This window comes from Pelobates fuscus, chromosome 8 (genome assembly GCF_036172605.1).
Source record: "Pelobates fuscus isolate aPelFus1 chromosome 8, aPelFus1.pri, whole genome shotgun sequence".
Lineage (NCBI taxonomy): Eukaryota > Metazoa > Chordata > Amphibia > Anura > Pelobatidae > Pelobates > Pelobates fuscus.
The window spans coordinates 18,955,172-18,971,511 of NC_086324.1; the positions used below are offsets into that span (position 1 = coordinate 18,955,172).

A 16,340-nucleotide genomic window follows, 5' to 3' on the forward strand; every position below is an offset into this window, starting at 1 on the left:
CAAAATATTTTCTGACTTCGATATACTCCTCTGAGCACTAACACAATAAAATTTGGCAAAATTCTGTATATTGACAGATGACATTGAATGAATAATTGAATGAATGTGTCATTATTAGTGATTTGTTATTTTTAAGGAAACATGTATAATAATAATAATAATAATAATAATAATAATAATATCATCATTATCATTATTATTATAATTCTTCCAGTGATATATCGGCCGTGGTAAACTTTAGTGGCATCTTCAAAACACAGAGATCATTAACCTGTGTGTCAGTCGAAGGTAATTTTGCACTTCGAACTTCTCAGGAATGATAACGTTGTGTTTTCAGAGGTTTCCATTGGTCGGCTTAAAGGGGTGTGAATGATGCTTTGTTAAAGAGTGAAACACAAGGTAAATCATACTCTGTCCTGCCTGGATTGGATATATCTCATAAAACAATCATTTCCTAGAAAATCTTGCAGTATGAAAATAGATATCCACAGTCACATTCTTCCAACGGAATGGCCTGATCTCAAAGAGGTAATAAGAAGCAGTCTGTTTGATGTCAGTCGATAAATAACACATGATTTCAATAAAATGTTTATAGAATTTGTATTTGATTTGCATGTTGCCACAAATCGTAGTCTGCACCAACTGTAGTACTGTTTAAAACCTCAGAGACGTAGGGTCATTACCGGCAGAGAAACTAAACCTTTCAGTCTGACAATAATATCTGTCTCCTAGGGCAAATTGGAATATTTAAAAAAAAAAAAATCACAATCTTTCTTTTTATGTTAAATACTCATATTAATTTTTCTTATATCTAATAGTAATACAACTGGTGATAGTAGTATTAGTAGTTTATTTTCATTTTAATTCATCAGATTGTTTTCTGTTTTTTATTTTTAATTATTGTTTATTTTATTTAAATTTAATATGCATTTTCTATGATATATGAAATATTTGCTATACATATTCAGGTGGAGGCTTTTAAATGATCCACCGAAGCATGGGCCTAGAGAGGATAGTAATCCCAGCAGATACGTAAAGAAAATCTTCAATCTCCCCCTTAATTTCAAATGGCCAAAGAGGGACTTGTTTTAGTGGCTCGGGCTGTAGATGAGACCAAGTGTTGGGACTCTTCTACAACAATTTTGGTGAATTCATTTTCTACCATTTATGAAGGTGATAAAATTATTTAGATCTAAAACAATTTATTAATACCGACTAATTTCAAAAGCTAATTTATTGTAGTTCAAATTTCCCTCCAGAATCTTAAAAACAAAGAATAAAAAAAATTGTAACAAATTCTTAATATTTTGAAATCTGGTCACCGATTGATGACAAAGCACTGTTTAGTAAATAAGCTCCTTTACCAGCAAATTAAAATATTAACGGAATACTATAGTGGCATCAAGACATACAATATAAATTCATTGGAAAACATTTTAAAAAATTTTTGAAAAAATAAGTAGCACAAACAGCCCATGCATATATCTGTAACAGTTTCTACTTCTAGATATTTCTTTCCCAGGCAAGACACATTCATGGTTAATAAGAGAGAGTGGTTCTTTATCTACCTATCACAGAGACTGCAGATAACTGGCACACTTTCACTGGCCTCACTAAGATCAGAGATCGCTTACTCAGCGTAAAAAGAAGCCTGCGCAAATATTGATACACAAACACATTAGCAAGCTTGCTAACTCTACAGTTCAAAATAGCTTTAACACAGCTTTAGGAGATCACATATTAACAAGATAAGCACAGGCCAGTAGCTAGATCACTATAGATATTGTCTATGTAAAGGAAGCCTGTGACCACCTGTCATAAACAACCTTAGCTCTTTTAAAGGAAATTAAAATTCCAGCTACACATTGTGAAGGAAATTTTGCTAGCAAATGTATAGATTGGGAGAAAAAAAATTTTTAACATGGGATTTTCTCCCATTTGTCTCTCAATTACTTGGAAGACAATCATTGCCAAGGAATTGAGAGACAGGTGGAGCAAAAGAGACCACTCATTGGAGGTTCCTCTGCTCTTCACCCATAGTTACCACAGTACATGCGCTGTGGTTGCCATAGTAACTCTTTTGCCAGCACTGCTGGGCAAATCAGAACAGAGGAGGGGTGCAGGCAGACCAGAGGTGGGCACCCACCTCTTTAATGAGATTGCGGCGGGGGGGCTGAATGTCAGGTAAAGCCATGACAATTTCCCTATAAAGGATCGGTAGCATTTTATTCAAAGAGAAATAATGAAACAGAACGGGGTTTATTCTCTAAATCCATCATTTGTGGAGATTTGAAGAAGGAATTACCGTAATCAATGCTAATTTGGCCTAAAACAAGTTTTAAACTAAAATCTCAGAATCTGGCTAATTGTAACACAGCTATTTTAGCAACTTAGTTATAAGGGCCAATATGTTTTAATTACCTATTCAGTGTTCCAACATTTCTGGTAAAGTGAATAAGGCTCAACTTAGTGACATAATATCTATCTCTCGGCCTGTCTGTCTGTCTGTCTTTGTATATCTATCTATCTATCTATCTTTCTCGCACTGTCTGTCTGTTTTTTTATATCTGTCTGTCTGTCTGTCTGTCTATCTCTCCCTCCATTGCGGGGTTTAGTGGGTTATGTACCTATTTACATACAGTATATCTGTGATTATGTAAAGATCACGCTCCATTGTTACCAAGTCTATAGGCAGAGCAGCCAGGGAGACATTTAGCAGTCGGACCTCCCATCTCCCTGCCTGCATGTCTTTCTTTGCTGTTAAAATATTAATGAAGAGTTGAAGGTCACCTTGAGAGTCTGTGGCTGAGTCATGTACCTTAAGGTGCAGAACCCGTGTGCTTAGCAGCTAATAATTAACAAATTGCACGTTGTAAACATTTTTTGTCTTCACTTTTTTCCTTTCCCTTTTTTTTTTGGCTTGTTTTAGACATTCTGTTTTTTGTTCCTGTTATTACCAGCCAGGGAGTAGCATAAGATACCAGTCCTGCCCATGTAGTGAGCTATGAATAGAACAAACTGAGAATATGTGTCTAGAAATGAATGCCGATTCCTTTTCGAACGAGCACAGAGCAGACAGTGGAAGATTCTTCCAATCCCTCTCAGAAACAGAATAAAAAGGCAGAGACAGGGAACAGAAACTGAAACGTAACTCTAAGCTTTGATTACTAGCACAGAACATGGGCAGAACCACATATTACGGCGTAAAACAAAACATGGTGTTGACCACATTTTCTTACAAAGAAAGAGCTGCTTGTCCCGCAGCCACATCCAACGGAATTTTCTGTAAATTTCAAAGAAAGTTCATCAAGAAATTAAAAATAAGCCACAGAACCTGCAATGGATGAAGAGAAACTGTCACATCTCTGGAAATGATACATTTTAATAAAACGCTAAAAAGCACCTTTAACTTCTGTGTTTTAAACCAATTTTTCCGTGCGATGCTCCATTTTGTTTTCAATGTATATTAATGATTTAGAAGTTGGCATCACAATCCAGTTCAGTGCTGGCACAGTCAGGGCACACATTGAAGAAGACAAAACAGAAACATTGATAATTGTAATAATTTCTCTCCTGGTCATTGATCATCTCTGCCTCCATGAAGACATTTGCCTCCATGAAGATATTTGCCTCCATGAAGACATTTGCCTCCATGAAGATATTTGCCTCTGTGAAGACATTTGCCTCCATGAAGATATTTGCCTCCATGAAGACATTTGATAAAAGTTCTGTGCTGATCTCTACACACACTGCTAGATACAGAGGCAGGAAAAATGGCAAAGCTAATAACAGTGATGGACAGTTGGCCAAGATTGGGGCACCGAGTCCCACGATAGAACAGTGTGGATTTCTTTGTTTAATTTAATTTTATTTTTTTTCAGACCTCCTTTAAAATTATCTTATGTTTATTTTAAATAAAATGTAAAATACAAAAGAAAAACAGCAAGGCATGCACAGAGAGCTAATCTTACTTTAGCACGCAGTGGGTGAGGCTTAGCTCGATGGTGCTAATGGAAGCTCCTGATAGGAGCTTGTAAGTCCAGAGGAGGAGTTGACCAATAATCCTAGCATCATAACCTTTACAGTGTGCTGAAGTTGTTATGGTGCTTTGAATGGTCCTTTGAAATCAGTCATACAAAGCCCATGATTGCAGCAGACGATACTGAATGTGAGTCAAGAATTGAACCAGGCAGTGTTTATAGAATTCCAGTTGATATTTATTTTCGTGAATCCCAGGATTTAAGATAATATTTACAGCGATGAGTGCAGTCTAGGATGCCAGGCGATATTTACAGCTAGTTGTACTCACTGTGTGGGATTTTTTTTAAGGATTCATTATAATCATCAATATTAATGGTTTTAGGAACATTCGCCTGGTTTTACAATGTAACTGTGTTAACAGATGGTCAACAATGACAAATTTTAGATCATTCTTTGTTTTCTTTCAACGCAGAAATATGGCTACGGTGGCTGGGTCCAGATGCATCATCACTGCAAGGTACGTGCTGCTCATATCCTTAAACTCAACCTGTTCAAAACAGAGCTTCTGGTTTTTCCTCCCTCAAGTGTTGCTACTCCCGTGTCTGTCTCCCTCCAAGTCAACGGCGCTACCATCACCTCTACCTCGCAGGCTCGCTGCCTGGGTGATCTTTTTGACTCCAACCTCTCCTTCATTCCTCATGTCCAATCAATCGCCAATCCTATCGCTTCCATCTCTAAAACATAGCACACATCTGCCCCTATTTAACGCCGGATGCGGCTAAGGTGCTGTTCCATGCTGTTGTTCTCTCTCGCCTTGACTACTGCAATCGCCTTCTCAGTGGTCTTACGTGTTCCCAGATGGCACTGCTGCAATCTATAATGAATCCGGTGGCAAGGCTCATTTTCCTGTCTGCTCGCACCTCCCACGCCTCCCCGCTCTGTCAGTCCCTGCATTGGCTTCCAGTTAGATATAGGGCTCAATTTAAAATTCTGGTGCTTGCTTACAAGTCCCTACATGATGCTGCTCTAACCTACCTATCCTCCCTAATACACAAGTATGTCCCGTCGAGGCCCCTACGCTCTGCCAAAGACCTACGTATATCCTCTGTCCATACTCCCACCTTTAATGCTCGCCTCCAAGATTTCTCCAGGGCTGCACCTCTTCTGTGGAACTTCCTTCTCTTCTCTGTAAGAATTTCACATAGTCTCCACTCATTCAAAAAATCATTGAAAACTCACTTCTTCAAGAAAGCATATCAATTAAACTGTTAGCAGGTTTTCATCCCCCACCCCCCATTCTAAGCACCGGTAAACGTTGTCTAATCTATTATCATATAGACACTCCGTGTTGGGTTACTAGATATTGAGGCATTACCCTTCCCAAATGGATACCTCTTAAGACAATGTGTAAATATGTAGAAAACAGAGGGATAACCTAAAAGTAAAAAAAAAAAATCATAGTGCATAGTATAATACAATAAAAACATACAAGACTGGCACACTAATATTTTGCACTCAAAAAATGTTGAGTACTGTATAAGATCGTCTTAAGGGTCCCTCCACCCGGTGGTACTGAGGGGCCAAAGTGACCTCTTTTCCTCTTACTAGTGATTGAATTCAGTAACCAGAAGGAACAGGAATCAGGTAAAACCTAAAACCATTTTCTTTGAATAACAGATCAAATAATATCAAAATAAGCACGGTCCTACGAGTTTCGTTCTATTACTAGAACTTGGACCTTCATGGACCTTTCGCAATAAAACATACAATCAAATGCAGTCAAAAAAATACCACCTGATACCACCAGGACTGAACAGGTCTATATCTGGAGCCCATGTGCAATCATATTCTATAGTTTATTACTATTTGTATCTTCTCATTATTTATAAGGCACAGTATATCACAGAGTTCTGTATAACTAGATACTTTTCCATAAAAATACAGCTGATTAAACACCATGATTCCCAAAAGGTTTACATAGTACCTGTGAGAGAGAAGCACCTGGTATCTAATGTAAAACTGAAAAAAAAAACTAAGAATTTTTAGAGTTCTGGTGTTTCCAGCATAATTGGTTTATAGGACAGAAAATACCAATGCAAATCGAGAGCTGTTTGATGTGTAAAATACTAATTTTTGTATTATTATTTTTTTATTCAGGGAAATTATTACGTGTTATTTGTGTTAAAATTGGCATTTGGGATTTGATTTGAGAAAGAACGAACCAAATAAATGAGGCTCTGATTCCGGGGTAGAAATGCGAGGGTTTCCATGGCAACACTGGGCAGCCTTTCAACTATATATAAACAAACCCTCTCCTGAGGATACTAGCATGCTTCCAGTCAATATGTACACGCATTCGCTCCTGTGTAAAGACTAATGAAGAATACTAACTGTGGATGCATATTTATAGGTTTTCCTTAATTAGAACAGCTGGGGGAATATTTACTAAATGGGGCATAATTTGGAATCGCTCATTACGAACATCTCCCATTATTTGCATGTTGTGCATATGGATATTTAATAAACTGAATACATAGTTTGAAGATTACACATAAATAGTGCTAATGTCGAAGCTAATCCAGTTAGTGGAACATACAGCAATATCCATGATCAATATTATTTTGGAAAACCAGATATAAGACTGCACGCGTATGTTTAATATCACATTGTATGCCATTTCTTCAAAGATGTGCGTAAATCCGTTTACCAATTTACTAACGTAATCGCTAATGTTCTCTATGATTAAATGATAGTGTCGACCAGGCTCTGCCAGTTGGAAAATTGTTTAGGGGTTTATTATCTAGACTGAGTTATAGGAAAACTGAAAATGGCAAATTTTAGATAAAGATACTTTAGAATGCAAGTCGGAGAATTTTCACGATTCATCTATTTCAGTCTAAAATTCATATTTCCCTGATCAGTTCTTTAAAACTTGCATTTTAGTTAGTAGGTCCCTACTTTGTTCTTATCTGTAATCAGTATGCATGGGTAGGCAGAATCACATCACTTCATTCAGTGATGCAAAAAAAAAAGAAAAAAAGATAGCAATAAAAGATGTGTAAAGGAAACAAATGAAAAGTTGTGTAAAGTTTCATAAACTGTCCTAAATTAAATTTACGGAGCTTAGATATGATCAATACAGCAGGAGCCATTTGGTCGATTCTAACAGATATCTTTGTTTACTAAAAGGCTTATTCATAACAGAGTCACAACAATTTCCTTGAACATAAACAGAGAAGCCAGACCTCGGGGGCGTTAATCTCTTCTTGGAGGTGTGGTAGGGATGTTTAGCTCCACCTACTTCTCATACTGCTATACTCTCAAATTTATTTTTACTTTAATGTATTTATTTATATATTTGAGAAGGAGAATTTAAGGTTATTATGACCAATATTAATATTAATATGAGGGGTGCAGTATGTGTGTTTGTGTGAGGGGTGCTGTGTGTTTGTGTGAGGTGTGCTTGTGTGTGGAGAGGTGCAGTATGTGTGTGTGAGGGGGTGCAGTGTGTGTGTGTGTGTGAGGTGTTCTGTGTGTGTGTGTGTGTGTGTGTTTGTGTGTGTGTGAGTGGGTGCAGTGTGTTTGTGTGAGGGATTCTGTGTGTGGGGCGGTTGCAGTGTGTTTGTGTGAGTGGGTGTAGTGTGTGTGTGTGTTTGTGTGTGTGTGTGTGTGTGTGAGGTGGTGTAGTGTGTGTCAGGGTATTATAGTGACCAGTCTATATTACACATGATATACAGAATGGGCTGTTATATACTACATGAAAAACAATACAATAATTCTAACAAAGTGATTTATGATATTAATCTGCCCCTACTTTGCTATTAATTAGTAGATAACCCCGAGAATGCAATGTAAACTTTTAAATTGTAGGCCAAAATATCAAAATTGGGGAAAAGATCCCCGAGTCACATGTGTTTTCAATTCAGCTAATTTGGCCTAAAAAGTTAAATTAATTCTCTTTGAATTAACTTTTTACTGAATAGCCCGCCAGGATTTTTGTGTAATTTTTTTATATTCTTTACAAGTAGAGTGGGGTAGCTCTAAAAATAGCTGTTATATGATGCCCTGATGATTGTCAGACTGTAAAACACGGTGCTTTCAAAGACTTTATTCGCTATTCTCCCTAGGCATTAACCAATTGAAAATGTCCATTATATTGAGTCCTTTCCTAATCTCACATAAGAAAATCTAATTTATCCCAACACTTTCTGACACAGCGTCAGAGATTGAAGCCGAACAAATCAATGCCATGAAAAGCCGTCTCCTTTATACTGTGGCCTTAGAAGAGAAAATTCCGCTAATACCATAAGTCACCTTTCCCCCCGCTATTCACTATGTCTGCTTGATGTCTCTGTCCGGGTGCTGGTAATAGGAACACGTGAAATTAGGAGTGAGTTTTACTTGGTATTAGGTAACGAGCTTAAACAGTGAGTGAAATTCAGAGGGATTTAGGATTCTGGATAAAAATTAAATCTCAGGTGTTTGTAAGATATTATACACATGTTTTTATTACATATTTAGTTTTAAATATACATATTTATGTAATAATAAACATTCGATAGCACAATCTACAGTATGAATATATATACTTAATTCATACATTACTATAAGTTTTCTTGCTGTGGAGCTCTGTGATACACTTATACTACACGCAATTATTATTTTGTGATATACTCATATACACTGCATATTACTGTGAGTTGTATTGCCATGGAGCTCTGTGATGTACTCATATACACTGCATATTACTGTGAGTTTTATTGCCATGGAGCTCTGTGATAATCCATACACAATAAAGATCCTGATTGCCTCACATAGCCGGACACATAGAGAGAAGATTGAGGGGATTTGAGTCTGGGAAGGGTAGCTAAGCCCAATTTACGTTCTATCTTCATAATCACCATCATGGCTGACAGTTCTCAGTTTGCTGTGTTTTTGGTTTTATTAATTTTCCAGAAAAGGCCATGTAGTCTATGTGTGTGTAATCATACCAGATACCTGATTTTATAAACTCAGATGATCTAGCAAGATAACAGTGGCTACTGATTGGTGTAACATAGAGCACCAGGTTATCCGAAGTCTTATCCTGACTCTTAGTCTCAGTCTGCATATTGAAATGGAGCATGATCGATCATTGGCAGAGACGGGCATTGCCAAGCACCAACCATGGCTTCCAAATCAGATCATCAGGAATGAAGTGACCCTCCATCCATTGTATCTCAATAGTAGGTGGCCTCCTTGGAATACGAGTGTGTCGGGTGCCCGACCCGTACTTTGTTACTCAGAAATTTAATAACGTTTAATAACTGGGTTCCACGTATATATGCAGATAAGCAGTCACTTTGAATTCCTGACAATTCTCACTATAGTAAATAACCCTTTTAGATTTGCCATACTCTTGGACAAAACAAATACACAGTATCACGTCGTCACTTGCTGTATGTTTTTATAGTTCCATTTAGCGGTAGATTGATTGATAATTGTGTTTCAGAAAGCAGCTGGAAGCAGGAATATAGAAGAGTGGGTGACTTAGTGGATATTTACTGGTACATAATCTAAAAGAAATATGTTTGCCACAGTGAATTCAATGATTTTTTTTATTATTTCCTTCATGTGGCACAGTTGGAATTGTTTTTGCTTTTTGATCAAGAGCTGCAACACGGAGGTTTAAAAGGCTGAACTCAGGAAGCTATTTCAAGCTATACTGCTGTGTAACTGTATAAACCTGCGACCTGGCAGTATTACAGCTCACGTGTTGTCTATCTTTTAGTTTACAAGAACTGGAAGAAACTACGTCTACCTTTGGTATAACATCTCTTTCTTTAGGGGGAGGCGAAAATGGTCAAAGATGGGAATGTGTTTCGCGTAGTTCAATCCAATTGCTGGGATCCCGAAGTGAGGTTAAAAGAGATGGATCAAACAGGTAAATGTATATAGCAAAGGAATTCTGATATAATATATATTACACTTAGTAACTCCAAGATGGGCAAATAAACATCCAACCAGTAGTAGCAGTACTTAAAGGGAGATTTATGCAACTGTTACTAACAGAAAAGTAAATCAAAGTTTTAAATGTAGAGCAGTCACTATGAAAACCAATTTAATCAGAACTAAGATTCCATTTGTTTCCAAGGTGATTGCGCCCCAATTAGAACTTTTCTCTTACCGACACTTTATAAAACTTTCCCATGGTTTGAAAGTACAAGAAAGTTATAGAAATTAATAAATAAAACAAAGTAGGTGCACTTGCTGACAGAGGCGTGCATTCACTCATCCTGGCAGAGGGATTATGTATTTGCTGCCAACTCGCTGCCTGCGTATCGTCGTGCAATTCCCAAGGTAGAGCGTGGTATTTAACAGAAGTTACAGTATCTCACAAAATTGAGTACACCCCTCACATTTTTTTTAAAATATTTTAATATATCTTTTAATGTGACAACACTGTAGAAATGACACTCTGCTACATTGTAAAGTAGTAAGTGTACAGCCTGTATAACAGTGTAATATTGCTGTCTCCTCAAAATAACTAAACACACAGCCACTATTGTCTAAACCGTTGGCAACAAAAGTGAGTACACCCCTAAGTGGAAATGTCCAAATAGGGTCCAAAGTGTCAATAGTTTGTGTGGCCACCATTACATTTTCAGCACTGCCTTAACCCTCATGGGCATGGAGTTCACCAGAGCTTCACAGGTTGCCACTGGAGTCCTCTTCCACTCCTCCATTATGACATCATGGAGCAGGTGGATGTTAGAGACCTTGCGCTTCCCTGTCTTCTGTTTGAGGATCCCCACAGATGCTCATTAGGGAGCTTAGGTCTGGAGACATGCTTGGCCAGTCCATCACCTTTACCTTCAGCTTCTTTAGCAAGGCAGTGGTTGTCTTGGAGGTGTGTTTGGGGTCGTTATCATGTTGGAATACTGCCATGCGGCCCAGTCTACGAAGGGAGGGGATCATGCTCTGCTTCAGTGTGTCACAGTATATGTTGGTATTCATGGTTCCCTCATTGAACTGTAGTTCCCCAGTGCTGGCAGCACTCATGCAGGCCCAGACCACGACACTCCCACCACCATGCTTGACTGTAGGCAAGACACACTTGTACTCCTCACCTGGTTGCCGCCACACACGCTTGGCACCATCTGAACCAAATAGGTTTACCTTGGTCTCATTGGACCACAGGACATGGTTCCAGTAATCCATGTCCTTAGTCTGCTTGTCTTCAACAAACTGTTTGCGGACTTTCTTGTGCATCATCTTTAGAAGAGGCTTCCTTCTGGGACGACAGCCATGCAGACCTATTTGATGCAGTGTGCAGTGTATGGTCTGAGCACTGTTAGGCTAATACCCCCACCCCTTCAACCTTTGCAGCAATGCTATTTCCCAAATACATCCTTTGGATATGACGCTGAGCACGTGCACTCTACTTCTTTGGGACGAGTCCGGTGAAACCACTGTATGGTCTTGCCCACCGTACTGCAGCTCAGTTTCAGGGTTTAGGCTATCTTCTTATAGCCTAGGCCATCTTTATGCAGAGCAACAATTCTTTTTTTCAGATCCCCAGAGAGTTTTTTGCCATGAGGTGCAATGTTGAACTTCCAGTGAGCAGTATGAGAGAGTGTGAGAGCGATAACACTAAATTTAACACACCTGCTCCCCATTCACACCTGAGACCTTGTAACACTAACGAGTCACATGACACCGGAGAGGAAAATTGGCTAATTGGGCCCAATTTGGACATTTCCACTTTGGGGTGTACTCACTTTTGTTGCCAATGGTTTAGTCATTGATGGCTGTGTGTTGAGTTATTTTGAGGGGACAGCAAATTTACAGTGTTATACAGGCTGCACACTTACTACTTTACATTGTAGCAGAGTGCCATTTCTTCAGTGTTGTCACATGAAAAGATATAATAAATATTTACAAAAATGTGAAATACTGTATGTCACCTTATATACCCAAAGCCCACGCTAAACCAAGTTGGTAAGTGACCATTCATATCATAGGGATATAGGTCATCTCCTCTGTGGTTTTTTCATCTTCTATGTACCTGGGGTGTAAAATTAATAATTAAATATGTAATGGAATTATTGAATAAACTGGCTACTGCAATTATTATCTACTAATATGGAGATTTGTTGCACTATGCCTGCTGGTAAATTTCTTTACTATCATGTGTCAAATCACAGCCATTGAATTTTTTTTGATTGGAAAACTGATCTGATATTTCTACACACAGGTGTGACCGTGCAAGCCCTGTCTACCGTCCCTGTAATGTTCAGCTATTGGGTAAGTACTGAAACCTGAAACACAAAAATAACTGTAAAATAATAAAAAAAGTGCGTCACTGATTTCTAGATATCATAACGTTCGGAAGCCTGCTTTATTTGCAAGAAAATAAAATAGAAGAAATGCGGTGGTCCTGTGCATTCATCATTTTCTTGGCCCTCTCAACCACATCAGACTTAAACAGTATAGCTTCACAGAGAGTGTAAATCACATATTGCTTACTATTATCAGGTTCAATAAATAAAAAATCTCATTTTTTCCACACTTATGAACTGCCATAAAAATCCAAAACAAAAATAAATTATGACTCACAAAAGCAAACAATCTGGCATTAAAATCTACAAATCTCCTATATTTAATATATAACAATACTCTAACAAGACTCTAAGTCCAGTCCTTATAGGTTTCCAGATCTCAGGAACATATATACACTATTAGACCCTTTGCTTCTCCAGTGAGTTTGCAAAAGACTTACCTTAAACCAGAAATATTTTTCTTTTTACAGCAATTATTGTCTTTCATAGAGGGTTTGCCTTTTCTGTTTGGGGATTTCCACCATGCTGTTAAATGTATGTTGGTGTACGACCCCATGACACACTGTAATGTCTATGCAGGAGAAGACTGCCACATTTTGGACTTACTTGTGGGGCAAGTACAAATAAATAAACCTTTTTTAGACCAAACTAACATACCATCCAACACCCAAATACAAAAGAGTTGGCCACTAAGCCATAGACCTCTGTGCTGACACCCCTGCATCTAAATCATATTTACCGGCTTATTTACTATACAATAATATCTCTTTAAACAGGCAAAGCCTCAGGACACGCAGGACCTATCCTGTTTCTTAAATGATGATTTGGCAGCAGTTGTTCGGAAGCATCCTAAAAGATTTGTGGGCCTTGGAACATTACCGATGCAAAGTCCAGAGCTGGCCATAGAGGAGATGCATCGATGTGTGAAAGAGCTTCAATTTCCAGGTGTACAAATAGGATCCCACGTTAACCAGTGGGACTTAAATGCACCTGAACTTCATCCCATATATGCAGTAAGTATCAATCAATCAGTCAATCACTATATTGAAAGGGAACTATCAACAAAGCAACTAACTCCAGTCAGGAGATTCTCATTCTGTTATAAAGCATCTGATTTTATACCATAAACCCCTGACCTGCAGATTACTTTATTATATTATGGATAAGGAGACATTTCCACTTATCAACTGGGATGAGTAAAACTGCATTAAAAACAAATAGAATCCTTAATGCCGTACATTTTAGATCATGCACCTTGACTCTCAGCTGACCTATAGAGAAAAATCCTTCCTATTAGTAAATGTGTCACAATTCACCCACAAAAGGAGGAAGTTCTGCAGTTAAAAGACACTAGGAACGGGGAGAGTGGGCCCTAGGCAGAGGTGTTGCTAAGTAGACGCTTTGGAGGCTGAAGCCTCAAATATGTTTATTTTACCCTTATGCATGGTGGAGGGGCAGCAGGTAACACTACCTGAACAATGCGTATTGATATATGTGTCCGATATATTTTTTTAATACATGATGTATTTTTGATAGTTCAATATTTTGAGAAAACATTTTTGAAAGTTTATTGAAAAATATGAAATAATGTAAAAATCTTATCCAACAATATTAAATCAAGGTCTAAATTGGTGACTAAAAGGCTGAAATGCTACAAAAGAAGGAGCCTTAGGATGGAAATCTTGGTTTTGTCTTCAATCTCCATGTGTTTTTGGAACTTAGTAACACCCCTGGTTCAGAATGCTCAACATACCGTAACCTTTGCAATAACAAAGAGTTGCTTTTGATACTTAGAGTGACCCTTCAATTTCCCTATGTACAGCATGTTCTCTACAGAGCACAGAATGCGAGGTTGTAACAGGAGTCACAGTTATCAGCTGACAAGCATCCTCTGTGACCATTTATTGACCATCTGTCTTCATGTAGGCAAGAGCAGCCATATTGAATAAATGTCACATCACTTCATTTGAATATTGCTTTAAGTATCCAGAATACTGGCAGTTTCCAACAATGAATTATTCATTACCTGCCAGCCTTCGATATCAAAGTGCTCAGCTAGAATCTAAGATGTTTACAGTAGAACTTTGAACCTGTCCTTACTTGAAGGAGCATAAGAGTAACGTAACTATTACAACTCGTTGGGTGGAATATTTTCCCCTGTTTGAGACCAGTGTGACAAAAACAAACAGGGGGGCGGAGCTTGACCGTGGAATGGAGCAGACGCCATACTGCTGTGCTCCTGCAACACTGCACAGAACCCCACAAATATCAACTGAATCCCGCATCAGGGGCAGATGAAAGGGGGCCAGACTGCTACTCGACACCTGAACCTCCAGATCGATGCCCTTTTTATTCGACCCAGGCACGAAACGGCGGCACCACAAGGTAGGGGCCTACCTCACCCCATACTTCTTCGGGTCAGGATCCCGTATAGCTCGGAGACCGGGGAACCCCACTCAGTCTGAGACCTCGCAGAGATGCCCACAGGACCCCACATAATTGGGACGAATGTCACAGAAACCCACAGTGCCGGCACCCACCAACAATAGGTGGCAAACCTGGCAACCAAAGAGGACATTCAAGCCCTGTATCAAAACATACAAAAACTATTTCCTGCAGACATAGCAGTGGTCAAAACAGAAATTCAAGCAGTCACAGACAGAGTCAAAGCCACCAAAGAAGACATCATGGATCTGCAGACAGGCCTAGCCTCTGTACAGAAATCCATTCAAAGCCTCCACCAATCCCAAACCTCTATAACCGTCCAAATGGCACTCTTAGAAGACAAAAGCAGGCACTGCAACATTAAGATTCAGGGCGTCCCTGACACGATCCCTGCGGAGGAATTACCCCGTTACCTCAGGTGCCTAGTGTCCACTGTCCTGTTTAGTTGTTACTCAATTATATTTTATGTCTTAGACCTATACTCAAGCAATACCAATGCCTAGGAGATGCAATGGCTTTAGCATAGCCTCTTTCACTATCACCCCTACGCATGGTATATATCTCTCATCGTTATTGTTCCTGTTAATTTTTTTATTTTTTTTTAATGAGTGCTGTATCTCTGACATTTTCCAGCAATCTTGCTTTTAACCTCATGGTCTTTTCTTTGCAGGTTATCAAAAGGCATTTTTTAATATATAACTAAGAATTATTGTAAACTAAACCATGTATAACTTTTGAGGAATTGTCATTAACACGATGTAACTAAAAACATACATTTCTGGAATTTGTTATATATTTTCGAAAAGAAAACACAAGCAGGTAAAAGGACTGCTTTTAAAGAACACATAACAAGCCAGTGTGAACAAGCAATTTGCAAAATTGAGGGTGTCCTTTTTCCAACCATAACACTTTCCCTGTGTTGCCTGGAGAAGTAACTGTTCCGATCACAGGAAGTAAATGAGATTTTGATTAGTATATGGATTTTCCAACTGTCTATCAGCATAACCGAAATTAAATCTTTAACACAATTATCAACAGAAACCAAAAATAGACAACATAGATATTTTTCTTATTGGACGTAATGTCAGAGTAACGATTCAACCTGTTTAAAAAAAAAGAATAACCATTCTAATAGTTTGTCTTGTCTACCAAAAGTGTGATAGAGGGCATTTTAACATTAAAACGTCAGTTCATACCGTTATTCAATCAGTGATATATTTAATAGAATGGTGGTGGCCATCTTGCCGTGCATTATGGGTAAGTATGGATGCACCCAAAGCCCATATCAAGAAGTGAAGCTTAGGTAACACTGACATTTCATTTTACACATTCTATCTCACTGTTCTAAAACACATACCATATTCAGTAGTTATTTTGTAACCATAAAGACCCTACATGATGATACTAATGGTGAAAAACATCAGGAAATACCAGAAACCTAGAAATAGCTTTCACATGACTTTCAGAATTTATTTGCATTTGTGTCTGTTTTAGGCTGCTGAAAAATTAAACTGTTCCATATTTGTGCATCCCTGGGACATGCCGGTGGATGGGAGAATGTCAAAATACTGGCTGCCATGGCTGGTAGGTTAG

General features: G+C 38.4%; 1 protein-coding gene across 2 annotated transcripts in view; it reads left to right on the forward strand.

The window, feature by feature from the left end:
- The first annotated feature begins 393 nt into the window (after window positions 1-393).
- The window catches only part of ACMSD (aminocarboxymuconate semialdehyde decarboxylase), a 30,105-nt gene continuing 14,158 nt past the window's right edge, over window positions 394-16,340 (forward strand). Inside the window, exons 1-6 of one of the 2 annotated variants that reach the window (XM_063429349.1) lie at window positions 394-528; window positions 4,454-4,498; window positions 9,808-9,904; window positions 12,218-12,267; window positions 13,079-13,315; window positions 16,242-16,335. In XM_063429349.1, coding sequence (XP_063285419.1) covers window positions 472-528; window positions 4,454-4,498; window positions 9,808-9,904; window positions 12,218-12,267; window positions 13,079-13,315; window positions 16,242-16,335 — 580 coding nt within the window. In that variant the 5' untranslated portion in view covers window positions 394-471. Of the gene's footprint in view, window positions 529-4,453; window positions 4,499-9,751; window positions 9,905-12,217; window positions 12,268-13,078; window positions 13,316-16,241; window positions 16,336-16,340 lie in introns of those variants that run through there. The other variant, XM_063429350.1, reaches the window with a different exon arrangement.